The 15,755-nt window shown below is 37.9% G+C and overlaps 1 protein-coding gene across 1 annotated transcript in view; it reads left to right on the forward strand.

Moving 5' to 3' along the window:
* The window catches only part of LDAH (lipid droplet associated hydrolase), a 96,898-nt gene that overhangs the window by 12,620 nt on the left and 68,523 nt on the right, over positions 1-15,755 (forward strand). The window contains 2 exon segments of the mRNA XM_081253668.1: positions 987-1,142; positions 10,587-10,730. Of these exon segments, the coding sequence (XP_081109794.1) occupies positions 987-1,142; positions 10,587-10,730 (300 nt within the window).

Below are 15,755 nucleotides of genomic sequence, written 5' to 3' on the forward strand. Positions count from 1 at the left end.
ATGAATTTGGAGGCAATAAATTGATAAGTTGCACAAGGGGGAAAGCATTCCAGAAGTGGTGGCAGAGTAAAACCATTAGCAAAGGTATAGGAGCAGAAAAGCATGAAGACACTGAGGAAATGCAGGGACAAGATAGACCAGAGTACAAGCTTGGCATAAAGTGGTAAGAGGAGAAAAAGCTTTAAGGGTACTTATAATCTAGACTCTAGAGGGCTCTGAATGAAAGGAGGATAGTTGACGAGGAGGCTAGGAAGAACAATGAAAGTTTGGGACATGGTCATATTGATAGACACAGGGAAGGCAGATGTGGAGGTGGAGGGGTAATATAAATAATTTGGGACTGCATTTTTGCACATATCTTGATTATTCAGAAAATTGTAAATGATGTTATCTCATATTCTGTTTTCTTCCACCTATCCATTTCATAATTTAATAATGTAATGCTTTAATAATGTATAAAAATATACTTACAGAATTTGGGATGAGAGGATTAATAGAGGAAAAAACTCAGAGCTCATCAAGGAGTTCACTGTCCCTCTTTACAGTTCTATCTGAGAGAGTACAAGGGCAGCCACAGCCTCTGTATTTTTTCACCAGACTTCACCAGGTGAAGGTAGGGGGACTTCTCTCATTGGTAGAGCATATAGCTATACAAGAATTCCAGCAGAGGGAAAGTGGAAGTTAGCCATGGATATTGTCAATTTAGACTGGAGAGGAGAGTGGTGGGATTTTTGTTTTGATTCACACTCCTCTGTAGTCTTTAATTTCACCAAAGACATGCCCCTCTTTCTCTCTTCTCTTGTGGTTTAATTTTTTTTTCAATCCTGTAATCTAGAATAGCTGAATAGTCATATATCTCTCATATCTCTTTGTGACATTTCCTTCTAGGTATATTGAATTTTGTCTTTTTTATTCTTGAATATTGTCTTTGGCTCAAAGTTTTATATTTTAATGACTCTTCATATTGTTCTTCTCCCCTTATTTAGAAATGGACTCAGAAATCAAGGAAGAAATTCCTGTGCACGAGGAATTCATTCTATGTTGTGGAATTGAAACCCAGATTCTAAAATGTGGGCCCTGGACTGACCTCATTAGTGATCAAATTGCCAACAGGCCTAAGCTGCTTATTTTCATTATTCCTGGTAAGTTTAAAAATCTGGATGAGAAGACTGTGTACAGATACTTGTAACTATTTCTGATTTTAAAAGAATTTGATAAATATAAAAATCCTTATAGAAGGAAATAGAATCACTCAAACCATTGATAACAACCACCCTTGATACTTCAGTGGCTGGATGTTTTGTTTGTCATCTATGCATTAATAGTATATATATTATATACATTTTAAAAATCACAATGTATACCATAAGTAGTTTTATAATCTGCTTTTTAAAATTTCGTAACAATATTTAGAATAATTAGAACTTTATCAAATAATATTTTTTGACAGTTTTTAAAATAATTTTTACTGTCTCATTTCAAGATGATTATAAGATTATGGTAGAACATATATTTATTCTGGGATTTGTCAACTAGGTCATTTGTGACTTATGCTGGATCAGTATCAATAGAATGTTAGGGGAAGATGCTTGATTGTAGGTATTCGAAGCACTTTTTAAAAATATAAGCTTGAAAAATATATGTGCATGTATATATATATATATCAGCCTAAAGGTTGAAAATGAAACTGTTAATATGTATCATATTGTATCATCTCATGTACATAGCTAGGCCTATGGGGTATTATGATTTCTTTTCTTGTACATTTTTGTTTGTTTTCCCTGGATTAATGGTTGTCCCTTTTATTTGCTTAGTTTTCTATGTTTCAATTGGTAATTTATCCTAAAATTATTCTCAAGAAGTGAAAAAAACTTCTCATTTTTTGAGTAATAGGGTTTCTGTTTTGTTCTGGTTTGTTTTTTGGGGGCTGTCCCTCCCAGAACTCTGTGTTCCTCGGCTCTAGTCTAAACTGGTTGCTCTCTAGGCTTCTTACACAGGCCATCCTGGGGACTCCTTTCACTTTTCTCCTGGTTGGATTCCTTTTTTCCTGTATCCCGTATTTTTTTTTTCTGGGTTTATTCCCTTGTTTTTGCTGGAGCATACCTTCTAGGAGCTTCCTGAGAAGAGGTGTATGGGAAGTAATCTTTTACAGTTCTAGCATGTCAGAAAACGTCTTAGAGTTCTAGGTCGGAGATTATGGTTTCCTTAGAATTTGGAGGGCATGTTCATTGCTTTCCAGGGTTCAGACTGTTTTTGAGAAGTCTTGATATTATTCTGATTTTTTATCTTTTGTATGTGAAGCTCCCCCCATCCCCCAGCAAAAAAAATATTTTAGATCTTTTCTTTGTTGTAAGATTCTGAAATTTTATAGTCAGCCACCTTGGTATGGCTGTTTTTCATACACTGGATTTTGGTGGACCTTTTTAAGCCAGAAACTTAACTTCAGTTCTCAGAGCTCTGTGTTCTTTCTTTTTTATAGTCTTCTGTTTCATGTGTTTTTTGGCTTCCTGCATTGTTAGAGTTTTTGCTGCATTCCTTTTTCTGTTTCTATTAGTGTTTGTTTTTCCTCAAATGTTTGATAATCCTTGACTACCCTTTCATTTTGAAGAGAAGATGTAAAAATTTTATTGGAAGCTTGTATTCAGGGGTGGGGCTTGTCCACAGGTATGCCTAGGGTGACCAGCCATCCTAGTCTGAGGGGTGTTCCAGGACACATGACTTTCGGTACTAAAACCATGACAACAGGATGGGCAAAACGGAGTGGTTGGTTACCTTAGGTAATCCTCACCTTAAGGTGATTGGGTAGGGACCCAGCATTTCATTGGAGGATTTCCAGCTTTCAGTATCTGTTGCTGTTTCTTGGATTGTTCAGTTTTCCAGGAAGGAATCTTCCAAGTATCCTAGGAATGGAAGCCTGTCTGCTAATGTTCAGAGCTGAACAAGGGAGAGGAAGTTGGAGTTTCAGTGTTTCTTCTCAGTATAGTGCTTTTGTTCTCAACTGGGCTAAGACTTCTGATCCAGAATCTCTCTTTGGTTTAACCTGTTCTGAAAATAAACTTCCAGTGTTCTACCATGATGTAACAGTCTTTTTGGAAAGCAGTCTGTCAGCATCTATTAAAATTAAAAATATAGGGACTTCCCTGGTGTCACAGTGGTTAAGAATCCACCTGCCAGTGCAGGGGACACAAGTTTGATCCTTGGTCCGGGAAGATCCCACATGCCGCAGAGCAACTAAGCCTGTGTGCCACAACTACTGGGCCTGCTCTCTAAAGCCCGTGAGCCACAACTACTGAGCCTGCTCTCTAGAGCCTGTGAGCCACAACTACTGAGTCCGCGTGCCACAACTACTGAAGCCCATGTGCCTAGAGAGCCTGTGTTCTGCAACAAGAGAAGCCATCACAATGAGAAACCCGTGCACTGCAACGAAGAGTAGCCCCTGCTCGCCACAACTAGAGAAAGCCCGCGTGCAGCAACGAAGACCCAACGCAGCCAAAAATAAATAAATAAATTTATTTTAAAAAAATTAAAAATACATATGCTCTGCCAATAGTGAGGGAGAGTTTGAAATTATAGTCATGACAAGTGCTATTAGATGAAGCAGAGATTTGGAGGCAATGGTAGAGTGTGGGATTGAGAAAATAATTAGAAACATTATCTTGGACTGGAGAAGGAATATCTTTCTGAGGCTAGAATGAACGAGGTGACGTTGGTTACTGAAATGGAGAAGTGTGAAGGTGTGTCAGAGGAAATAAAGTAGTTCCTGCTCCTGACCTCTGTTTTCTCTGTTAATTAAGAGTTGAGGTGATCTGTGGAGAGTAAGGATGGCAGAGGGTGGATTGGGGCCTTAAGGAAATTGGTCAGCATTGAAAATAGCAGATATGCAGGATGAAAGGAATTATTGACCAAAAACAAGTAGATAGATTTTGAGCAGGGCTGTGATCAAATAGCAAATATTGGGAGTGAGGTCTAAAAGGGTCAAAGATTGAGCTGGAGAAGGACTATCAGAGTTAGGATGCTTTGGATGTAAACCATTTCTGGGTAATGAAGACATAGGCCTGTCATTGTTACCGTTGTTGTCAGGTTCAGCAGCATCACCTAAGAACCTGTTACAAATGCAAGTTTGGGGACCCTATCCTAGGTCTTCTGAACTGGAGACTCTAGGGGTGGGGCATCTGGGTTTTAAGAAGCCCTCTAGTGGATTTTGATATGCACACCACTGATCCAGGCTGTGGCTACTGGCATTAGTTGCTTAAATTGGATATAGGTGAAGTTCTTTGAATTTGATCGAGATAATGAATTATGGGACAAAGGTGTTGGCTCAGTCAGTCCTCCCAGATTTTGCAATCACCTAACTTACGGAATGGCAAGTGAAACTGACATTTAAGGGTCAAGGTTTTCAGGGAATGTGTGAGAATGACGAGAAAGTTGAAGATGGAAGCAGATGGCTTCAATCTTAGAGGAGGAGAGCTTCTTACAGCAGGATGAACTATAAGTGGAGCAAACAGCCCACTCTCTACTTCCCCAGTCAGAGGTGTTTTCACTCACTCATTGGTATTAGGTGCTAGGAATGGTGTGTTGCAAAAGCCTTTGCTCTCATTGAGGTATATGAAGTGTTAGAGAAGAGTGAGGTCTCTTCTGCAGGGCCTTGAAAGGAAGAGAGTCCAGCATAGGGGAGAGCCAGGTTTAAAATACGGTGAAGAGATAGAAGGAGCATTCATTGAAGACACTGAGGAGAAAGGGAGGTTTAAAATACTTGTTTTTTAATAGTGTCATTGTTTTATAGTGGCTTTGACATTTTCAGATCATTTTGTTTCCTGGTGTTCTTTTATGTTTGCCCTTCTATTCTCCTTGCTGCCCTTGGCCCGTTTCCCTGGGCTTTGTGCAAGCTGTAGGCTCTTGCTGCTCTTCAGTTTGTGGAATTCAAAATTGTATTTTATTTGGGGAGCTAGTCCTTTTATATTATTGGGAAAATTAGGATGACAGTATTTCAAAGATCGTTCAGCCACTATAGACCTCATGTTTGGTCCATCTCTGATAGACTGATGTAACATTTTATTTTAAATCACTTTTTTTTAACATCTTTATTGGAGTATAATTGCTTTACAATGGTGTGTTAGTTTCTGCTTTATAACAAAGTGAATCAGCTAATCCCCATATCTCCTCCCTCTTTCGTCTCCCTCCCACCCTCCCTGTCCCACCCTCCCCTCCCACCCCTCTAGGTGGTCACAGAGCACCAAGCTGATCTCCCTATGTTATACAGCTGCTTCCCACTAGCTATCTGTTTTACATTTGGTAGTGTATATATGTCCATGCCTCTCTCTCTCTTTGTCACAGCTTACCCTTCCCCCTCCCCATATCCTCAAGTCCATTCTCAAGTAGGTCTGTGTCTTTATTCCCGTTTTACCCCTAGGTTCTTCATGACATTTTTTTTTTAATTCCGTATATATGTGTTAGCATACGGTATTTGTCTTTCTCTTTCTGACTTACCTCACTCTGTATGACAGACTCTAGGTCCATCCACTTCACTACAAATAACTCAGTTTCATTTCTTTTTATGGCTGAGTAATATTCCATTGTATATATATGCCACATCTTCTTTATCCATTCATCTGTCGATGGACACTTAGGTTGCTTCCATGTCCTGGCTACTATAAATAGAGCTGCAATGACCATTGTGGTACATGACTCTTTTTGAATTATGGTTTTCTCAGGGTATATGCCTAGGAGTGGGATTGCTGGGTCACATGATAGTTCTATTTTTAGTTTTCTAAGGAACCTCCATGCTGTTCTCCATAGTGGCTGTATCAATTTACATTCCCACCAACAGTGCAAGAGGGTTCCCTTTTCTCCACACCCTCTCCAGCATTTATTGTTTGTAGATTTTTTGATGATGGCCATTCTGACCAGTGTGATGTGATTCCTCACTGTAGTTTTGATTTGCATTTCTCTCATGATTAGTGATGTTGAGCATCCTTTCATGTGTTTGTTGGCTATCTGTGTATCTTCTTTGGAGAAATGTCTCTTTAGGTCTTCTGCCCATTTCTGGATTGGGTTGTCTGTTTTTTGATATTGAGCTGCATGAGCTGCTTGTAGTAGTTTAAATCACTTTGCTCATACACATAGCAAAATTAGTTCATCACTTTTAAGTTAGTAATGATAATGAGGAATTATTTATTGGAAGCCACAGATTGAGGAGCTTTTAATTTAGTTTCATCTTTTCCAATGAACTTTTGTTGTAGTATTTCTGCTAATAGCATCCTTGGACTTCCTTTAAGTAGTGAAATAAGCAAAGGGAGGCAGTATGAGAACTCACTGTAGAACACAGTGAATCATTATAATTCTCAAGTGGTCATATGGGGATAATGGAATCATGTGGCATGTCTTGTGTTGTGAGTACAGTGATTGGAGATGGAGCAGACAAGGCTCCATGGAGAAGCCCAAAGTTCTGTCCACATGACAACCTTCTCTAGATGCCATGCCACATTAACTTGATATATGGAAGTCTTGTCCCCTACAAGATTAACTAGAAGGCATAAGTCTACCAATTGCAATGTTAAGTAGTTAAGGGTTTATTAGCAGTCAGGGTCTAGAGATGATCACCACAGCCTCTGTTATACGTTGCTTAGGCATTTCACTATGTGTATGTTCAAGCATGTGTTTATAACACCTTTTTTGATATCCTTTGATAAAATGTATAACTTGCATTTCTGTATTGGAATGCTTTTGAACATCTTTACACCTGGAGATAGATATATATACATGCATATATATCTGATTTTAGTTGTATAAACAAGACCCTTTTAATTTTCTCTGTGATCTCCTAACCAGGAAGTTTAGTTCATGGTTCATAAAGTGTAACATAAGCCATAACATTTAAGTGGTGAAGTAAGCAATGACATTTAAATGTTTTGCATTATATTTTCTACCTCTGTCTCTGTTATAAGTTGGATCTCCATGTTACTGGCCAATGTGGACTGTCTTCAGGAGCCAAACTCTTTATTACTTGAGGGCCTTTGCACCTATTCTTCCATCCTAGTATTCTTCTCCCTCAAATCTTTACATGGTGGATTTCTTCTCATCTTTTGAGTTAAGCTAAATGCCACGTCCTCAGACATTTTTCTCAGGCCATCCTAATCTTGTCCCTTCTCTATCATATGATCCTGTTTATCTCCTTCATAGAAATTATCACACTCTTGAACTATCTTATTTATCTACTTAGTTATGTGTATATATTCTCCTACTAGAATATAAATTACAAAAAAAATAGCTAAAAGAATACAGTGAGTCCCCTACATATGAACAAGTTCTGTTCTGAGAGCACGTTTATTAAGTCCAATTTGTTTTTAAGTCCAACAAAGTTAGCCTAGGTACCCAACTAACACAGTTGGCTATATAGTACTATACTGTAATAGGTTTATAATACTTTTCACACAAATAATACATAAAAAACAAACACACAAAAAAGAAAACAGTTTTAATCTTACAGTACAGTACCTTGAAAAGTACAGTAATACAGTACAACAGCTGGCATACAGGGACACGTTCGCGTCTTTGAAAGTTCACAACTTGAAGGTTCATATGTAGGGGACTGACTGTATACAAAAGAAGCTATAGTACTGAATGGAATAAATGGACATGGAGTAGTTGGCATTATCATTTACTTCATGGTGATAAAACAGTAAATCAGAAAGTTTAAGGGGATTTGCTTAAGATCTTACAGTCATTAAGGGAAAGAACTCAGACTTAAACCCGGAGATAGAGAGGAAAAGTTGTTTTTTAGCAGTTGCATTATCTAGTACTCATTCATTCTGGTTTTATGTATCCTATCATTGCAACTATTGTGTCTAAATCATGTAGTTGTTATCTTTGGATTCTCCTTAAAGTTAAACCGGTTTAACACTCTCTACATCCTAAACTTACAGAATGCTACATGTTAAATCTATTCAACTTAAAAAGTTAAAAATTAAAAATGTAATAATAATTGTAGTAATGATAGCAATGGTAGTAGTAATGATAGTAATAATAACAATGGCTGTCCACTCATTATCCTTGGTGATAATGTCAGCTACTTTATAGCGCTGTTGTAAGATTAACTAAAACAAGGTATGCAGAAGATCCTAGACTAGGTACTTTTATGTTCTTTTTAAAATTCAGTATTATTTACTTTTTATGTTCTTTCAGTCTTCAGATATTTATTGAGCACTTATCATTTGTATGATAACACTGGTAACACCTTTGGCAAGTTATTTAACCTCTCTACCTTAGTTTCCTCACCCATAAAATGAAAATAATAATAGTACTACCTCATGTGAAGACTAAATGAGTTAATATATGTAAAACACTTAAATACTGCCTGGCATGTAATAGGTTATAGTACTTAAAAGTGTTATTATTTTCTAGTCCTATGAAGAAAACTATAAAACTTTACTGAGAGACATAAAATATTTGAGTATGAGGCATGACACATTCCTAGAAGGTTATACTCAGTAATGTGGAAAATATCAAATATTTCTAAACTTATGTATAAATGAGATAAAATTTCAATCAGAATTCCAAAGAAATTTTTAAAAATTGAAACTGTTGAAAATAATTCTAAGGGCCTACCAGTTACTGAAACATTAAAAAACAAACAAACAAACAAAAAAACCACAATGTAGTAATCAAGACAGTATGGTGCTGGCAGAGAAGAAAAGGAAAAAATAAGTGGAATTATTTGGAATCAGAATTAGCAAACAAATGTAAGAATTCAGTATTGGATCAGAAGACATTTCAAATCCATGCAGAAAGAATGGGTAATATAATAAATGCTCTTGGGACACTTGGCTATTCACTTGAAAAGAAGCTGGATTACTGCTTTATACTTTACACTCAAGAATATTCCAACCGTACTGAAGATTTAAATATAAAACATGAAACAGTGTCATCACATGCACCATTGATGTTACAGTAACTCTGTGCTGATACACACCCTGTTTCCCTTCTTCTCTAGCTGCACAGCAGACAATTAATCAGCTGACCAAAGAACACATTACTGTATTTGAGGAAGTCTTCACCTATTTAACAAAGATGACACTAGCACCATCACAAAAAGGAATTTGGAACTTGAGTCACTAGGTCAGAATGCAACAGAAGCAAAGTAACAATAGGGGTGATAAGGCCTTCATATATTACCATCATGGCTAGACACTGATGACAAGTTTGAATAGCTAACATTTATACAGCAAGCAGTGTATTGAGCAGTGTTTAAGTATTTTACATATATTAGTTCACTTAGTTCTCACATGAGGTAGTATGATTATTATCCTCATTTTATGGACAAGAAAACCAAGGCCTGAGAGGTTAAATAACTTGCCAAAGGTCAAACAGTTGGTAAGTGGCAAAGTAAGAAAACCATTCCAGGCAGTCTGGCTCCAGAGTCTATGCCCTTAACCACTTTGCTACATTGCTTATCTAGGAAACTAAAAGATATAGACAATGAAGAAGAAATCAGTAAAATTTGACAAGGATGGCAGAGGTTACATCAGTACAGCAAAACCCTGTCATGTAATTGCAAACAGGAGAAAACCTAGCAGCATGGAGAAATAGATAAATTGATTGGAAAAATAGATATTGATGGAAATGGACTAGTATTTTTGAAGGTGTTATACAGATGATGATTGTAAGATGAAAACCCCATTTCACTCTTTTCCCCCAAAGATGTATCAGATTTACTATTTTTTAAAAAGATCATTTATTCATTCTGTCTCTTTATAGCAAACCCACCTCAAAAATACCTTCTGTACATACACAAGAAAAATCTACATGTATTAGTTGGTGGTCTTTTCCCCCAAAGATCAAACTATACATCTCCACAATATAAGTACTTGTGATAAATGACCAGAAAACAGTTAGTAGACTCCTTGAAGTTTTCTTTGTGAATAATTCTGACACTGATTGGTTTTTGTGCAGCTTGGTAACTGATCATAGTCAAATCTTGAAGGGGCTGACAGGCAGTATTAATGATTTTAGACGATGCGAAACCACTGGAAGGTGTTTAAGTAGGGTACTGCTGTGATTCAATTTGAGGTTTGGAGGTATCTCTCTGAGTACCCTGAAGAATGGGTTCCCAGGGGACAAGAGTAGATAGAAGACCTGTTAGGAGGCTGTTGTGGGAAACCCAGTGGGAAATGATAACACTAATGGAGAGAATGGGACAAAGCTGAGGTGTATTTTGGAAGCAGAGTTGACAGGACTTACTGATGAATTGGATGTGAGGAACAGGAAGGAACCAAGAGTGACTCCTGCTGTTAGGACTTGAGTATTTAATTTATGATTGGTGCTTCCACTTTTTAAGATGAGGAACATGGAGGAAGAATTTATTTGAAGCAGTTGGAGAACAAAGCAGGAGCAGAAATTTTCTAAATGATAATTCCCAGACTTAAGGTATAAAGGATATTAAAATTGAGTTGTATGGGTAAATGTTACTACGTTTGTATAGTAACATTTAGGGAAGTATAAGGAGAAATAGATCTTTCTTTTTCAGTCAGCACATTGTCTTATGTGAGTTTATTGCTTTGGTTAATCTAAAAGTCTGTTTCTTTTCTTAGGTAACCCAGGTTTTCCTGCCTTTTATGTACCATTTGCAAAGGCTTTGTATTCTTCAACAAAAAGACGCTTTCCAGTTTGGGTTATCAGTCATGCTGGGCATGCCTTGGCCCCCAAAGACAAGAAGATTCTTACAACCTCAGATGGTATGTGTTTGTTAACATCTGCTTTCCTTTACAGTGAGTGGGTGTTCATATTTCTAGAAAGCCTGCTAAGGTTAAGAGTTATACCAGTGGAAACCTCCACTTGTGGCATTGGGCCCATGATGCCACATTCTGGCAATTTTAGGATTTGGGGGGTCAAATAATTCTGCAGGTAATTTTCTTTAAAAGATTGGGCAGAGCTTCCCTGGTGGCACAGTGGTTGACAGTCCGCCTGCCGATGCAGGGGACATGGGTTCGTGCCCCAGTCTGGGAAGATCCCACATGCCGCGGAGCGGCTAGGCCCGTGAGCCATGGCCGCTGAGCCTGCATGTCCGGAGCCTGTGCTCCGCAATGGGAGAGGCCACAGCAGTGAGAGGCCTGCATACCACGAAAAAAAAAAAAAAAAAAAGTTTGGGCAGATCAAACAGTTTGTCTAGGACTTGCCATCTGTATTTACCAACTAGTAACCAACTGTATGTTTATCGATCATGTACTATAGTCCAGGGTTGTATTAAGAAGAATGGCGAAGTAGTATAAGACGACGTGGTCCTTAGCCATGGTTCCTACTCTAAAGAAGCTCTCATTCTCATGTTAGAGAGTGATTAAGTGATAAACTCTGGCCTGCTGATCATGTGGATACTTAAGGAGTAAACAAAGGAGAGAGTAAAAGAGTTTTAACAGCTGAGTAGAATTTGGAATTGAGGGGTGGAGGTGGGTGCATTCTGTATAATAGGCAGAAGGATTAGCATAGCAGGAAGAGAGATTCAGTAGGTACTTGAGTGCTAGGCAGGGCCAGATTGGGAGGAACCTTGAAAGCTGAAGGGAGAACTAGGACTTTACATGGTAAATTTCTGGAAGCCTTTAAATGGAGGAAGTAGTACCACAGAGTTGCAAATTACCTGCTTCTAATTCATGGGTATTCTAGCGTGTTCACTCTTCTAAAAAAAAGTGAGATGAGAGGAAAAAAGAAAAACATAATTTCTGTGTGGGCATTCCCTAAGGGTTCCACTTTGTTAATCTGAAGTGGGAGAGAGGTGGCTATGGCTTCATTGCCTAGTTTGCCCCTGGTTCTGGTATGCCTCTCCTATGGTATGAGCCTCTTCTTATACTTATTGAGCCTCTAATGATAGGGAAAACCATGTGTGGGTAGGGAGGGAGAAAGAGGTAGGTGATATGGGAACTTTCTGGACTAATCTGTTCAAATTTTCTGCAACTCTAAAACCATTCTAAAAAATAAAATCTGTTAATAAAAAAATACTGGAGGGCTTCCCTGGTGACACAGTGGTTGAGAGTCTGCCTGCCAATGCAGGGGACACGGGTTCATGCCCCGGTCCAGGAAGATCCCACTTGCCGCGGAGCGGCTAGGCCCGTGAGCCATGGCCGCTGAGCCTGCATGCCCGGAGCCTGTGCTCTGCAATGGGAGAGGCTACAACAGTGAGAGGCCCACATACCGCAAAAAAAATAAATAAATAAAAATAAATACTGGAGGTTTTTAATAATTTTAATATTTACATTATACTTTTTATCATTGTATTAGTTCAGACTCCCATAAAAAAACCCATAAACTAGGTAACTTAAATAGCAGGAATTTATTTTCTTATAGTCTACAGACTATAAGTCCAAGATTAGAGTTTCAGCACAATTGTGTTCTGATGAGAGCCCGCTCCCTGGCTTTCAGGTGGCTGCCTTCTCTTTTAGTCCTCACATGACAGAGAGAGAGAGGGAGAGGGAGAGAGAGAGGGAGAGGGAGGGAGCATGATAGAGCTAGAAGGAGTGCAAGCCAGCAAGCTCTCTGGTGTCTCTTCTTATAAGGGCACTAATCCCTTTATGAGGGCCCCACCCTCATGACCTCCTCTAACCCTAATTACCTCCCAAACTCCCCATCTCCAAATACCATCACAGTGGGGGCAGGGGGGTTGTTCAACGTAAGAATTTTAGGGAACATAAATATTCAGTCCATATAATCATGAATGGGAATGTTATGTATTAACATTTTAAATCTGATCACAGGTATAGGTCAGCATATACATATGACATTGTACCTGAGCAATAGTAGAACATACAAATTATCTCTTAAAACATTTTTGCTAAATATTTGTTCAAGTTTTATTAGCTTCCCTTTGGTCCATCCTCAGAAGTATTATCTTACAGTTGTTAGAAGCAGGCCCTTTGAAGCCTCGATCCTGTTGAGTAGCAAAGGAAAAGTTTCTGTTCTAAGTGGCAGCTCCTTCCACATTCATGAACATCTGCAGGCAAGCTAAATTATAATATTTTTTTTATTTGAAGAAGTGGGTGACAATTAAGAGGTGATTCCTATTTCTATCCATGTCCTATTTTTGGCTGTTAACATACATATGGTCAGGACACAATGTAGTTATTGCAGAATTTAAGAAATGAAATCACCCTGTGCATACAGAGTAGGTAGATACTCTTTGGTTCTGTAGTTAGCATGGGATTTGGTTCTCTTTTCTTTTCCCTCCTGAAGTCATAGCTCAGACTATTCATGTGTCATCTCACTGTGAACATCACAACTCCCTGGCTCTTGATCTCTTCTCTTAACTCTCACATATCGTGGTATAGATCAGCTTCCTGAAATGTTAGTTCTGGTTCCAAAATCCTGTGTTAATTTTAGATTGACTTTAACATCAGATGCCAACTCTTGAGAATGGAATTTAAGCTTTCTTTTTTCCTAATTCCATTTACTCAATTTAATCTTTTTTGAGTACCTGCTGTGAACCTGCCTCTTTGCTAGCACTTATGGAAAAATACCTCGGTGCTTAAAGCAAATCGGTTGCACTTACATTGTTTATTATTAGGTTATCTCACCACCCAGACTTCCTGTGTCTTTCTTTTTAAGGCATCACATGTAAGATTACCTTTATCTTGGCTAATCTCCTCCTCTCTGTTAAAACAGTTTCCACTCTCAGTGATCAGGCCCTTGATAAGCAGGATCATCCAGACTTTGTTTCAGCTCTTTAGTTGCTCAGATTTCTTCTACTACCACTTTCACCTACTGTATCTTTTGTATTTCCCTAATTATCTTCTATTTAGAATTATAAATTTACAGATTAAGTGCAATCCCTATATAAATTCCTACAAAAATTACAGCTGCATTTTTTCACAGAAATAGAAAAAAATGTCCTAAACTTTGTATGGAGCCACAAAAGATATCAAATAGCCAAAATAATCTTGAGGAAGAAGATTGAAGTTAAGGTTCAAAGGTGAAGTTATCACACTTCCTGACTTCAAACTATATTACAAAGCTAGTAATCAAAACTGTATGGTAGTGGCATAAAAACAGACCAATGGATCAGAATAGAGAGCCCAGAAATAAACCCACAAATATAGGGTCAGCTAATCTTTGACAAGGGCACCAAGAATACACAATGGGGAAAGGACAGTATCTTCAGTAAATGGTATTGGGAAAACTGGATATCCACATGCAAAAGAATGAAATTGAACTCTTCTCTTATACCATACACAAAAATTAACTCAAAATGGATTAAATACTTAAATTTAAGACCTGAAACCATTAAACTCCTAGAAGAAAACATAGGAGGAAAACTCCTTGACATTGGTCTTGGCAATGATTTTTTTGGATATGACACCAAAAGCACAACTAACAAAGGCAAAAATAAACAGTTGGGACTGTATCAAACTAAAAAGCGTCTGTACAGCAAAGGAAACAGGCAACCAAATGAAAAGGCAGCCTATAAAATGGGAGAAAATATTTGCAAACCATATATGTGATAAGGAGAATTTCCAAAATATATAAGGAACTAATACAACTCAATAGCAAAAAACATTTAATAGCCTGATTTTTTAAATGGGCAAATTTTTCCAGAGAAGACATACAAATAGCCAACTGGTATATGAAAAATGCTCAACATCATCAGTCATCAAGGAAATGCAAATCAAGACCACGATGATATTATCACCTCACACCTGTTAGGGTGGCTATTCTCAAAAAGACAGAAGTTAACAAGTCTTGGAGAAAATGTCACTTGAGCAGTTAGCTAGGTTACCCAAAGCTTTCTGAAAGGAAAAGCCTTCATGGGTGGGGGTGGCCTAGTTCCTTATCTGGTGGTTTTGCTAGTAGCTGGGTCATTACAGCTGGCAATATGTTTATTCAAAGTGGATGTCTCATCAATCAAAAGCTTAATGTCAGGCACTTACACTCAGTATGTGAGGTGATGCATGTGTTACTCAACCTGACTGTGGTAGTCATTTCACAGTGTATATGTATATTAAGTCATCACCTTGTACACCTTTAAAAACAGTCATGTTGTACAACCTAAATATATACAGATTTTATTTGGCAGTCATACTTCAGTAAAGCTGGAAAGAAAAAGGAAAATAATTTTTGAAGCTGGACCATGGGTACATGGGGGTCTATTATACTATTCTCTGGACTGTAGTGTATGTTTCAAAATTTCCACTATTAAAAAAAGGTTTTAAAGAAAGAAAAAGAATTATAGGATCTTAGAGCTAAAAGTATCTACCATATGATCCAGCAATTACACTCCTGGGTATATAACCAAAGAAAGTGAAAACACTAATTAGAAAAGAGATATGCATCCCAGTGTTCATAGCAGCACTGTTTACAATAGCCAAGGTAATGGAAGCAACCTAAGTGTCCTTCAGCAGATGAATGGATAAAGAAGATGTATACACACACACACACAGTGTTTTACTCGTCCATAAAAAGAATGAAATGTTGCCATTTGCAGCAACATGAATGGACCTGGAGTGTATTATGCTTAGTGAAATAAGTCAGACAGAGAAAGACAAGTACTGTATGTTATCACTTATATGTGGAATCCAGAAAGTAAAATGAATGAATATAACAAAACAGAGAAAGACAAGTACTGTATGTTATCACTTATACGTGGAATCCAGAAAGTAAAATGAATGAATATAACAAAACAGAAACAGACTCATAGATATAGAGAACAAACTAGTGCTTACCAGTGGGAAGAGGAATGGTGGGGGGGGCAACACAGAGGCAGGGGATTAAGAGGTACAAAC

The sequence above is a fragment of the Mesoplodon bidens genome, assembly GCF_964165515.1.
Source record: "Mesoplodon bidens genome assembly, chromosome: 14".
NCBI lineage: Eukaryota > Metazoa > Chordata > Mammalia > Artiodactyla > Ziphiidae > Mesoplodon > Mesoplodon bidens.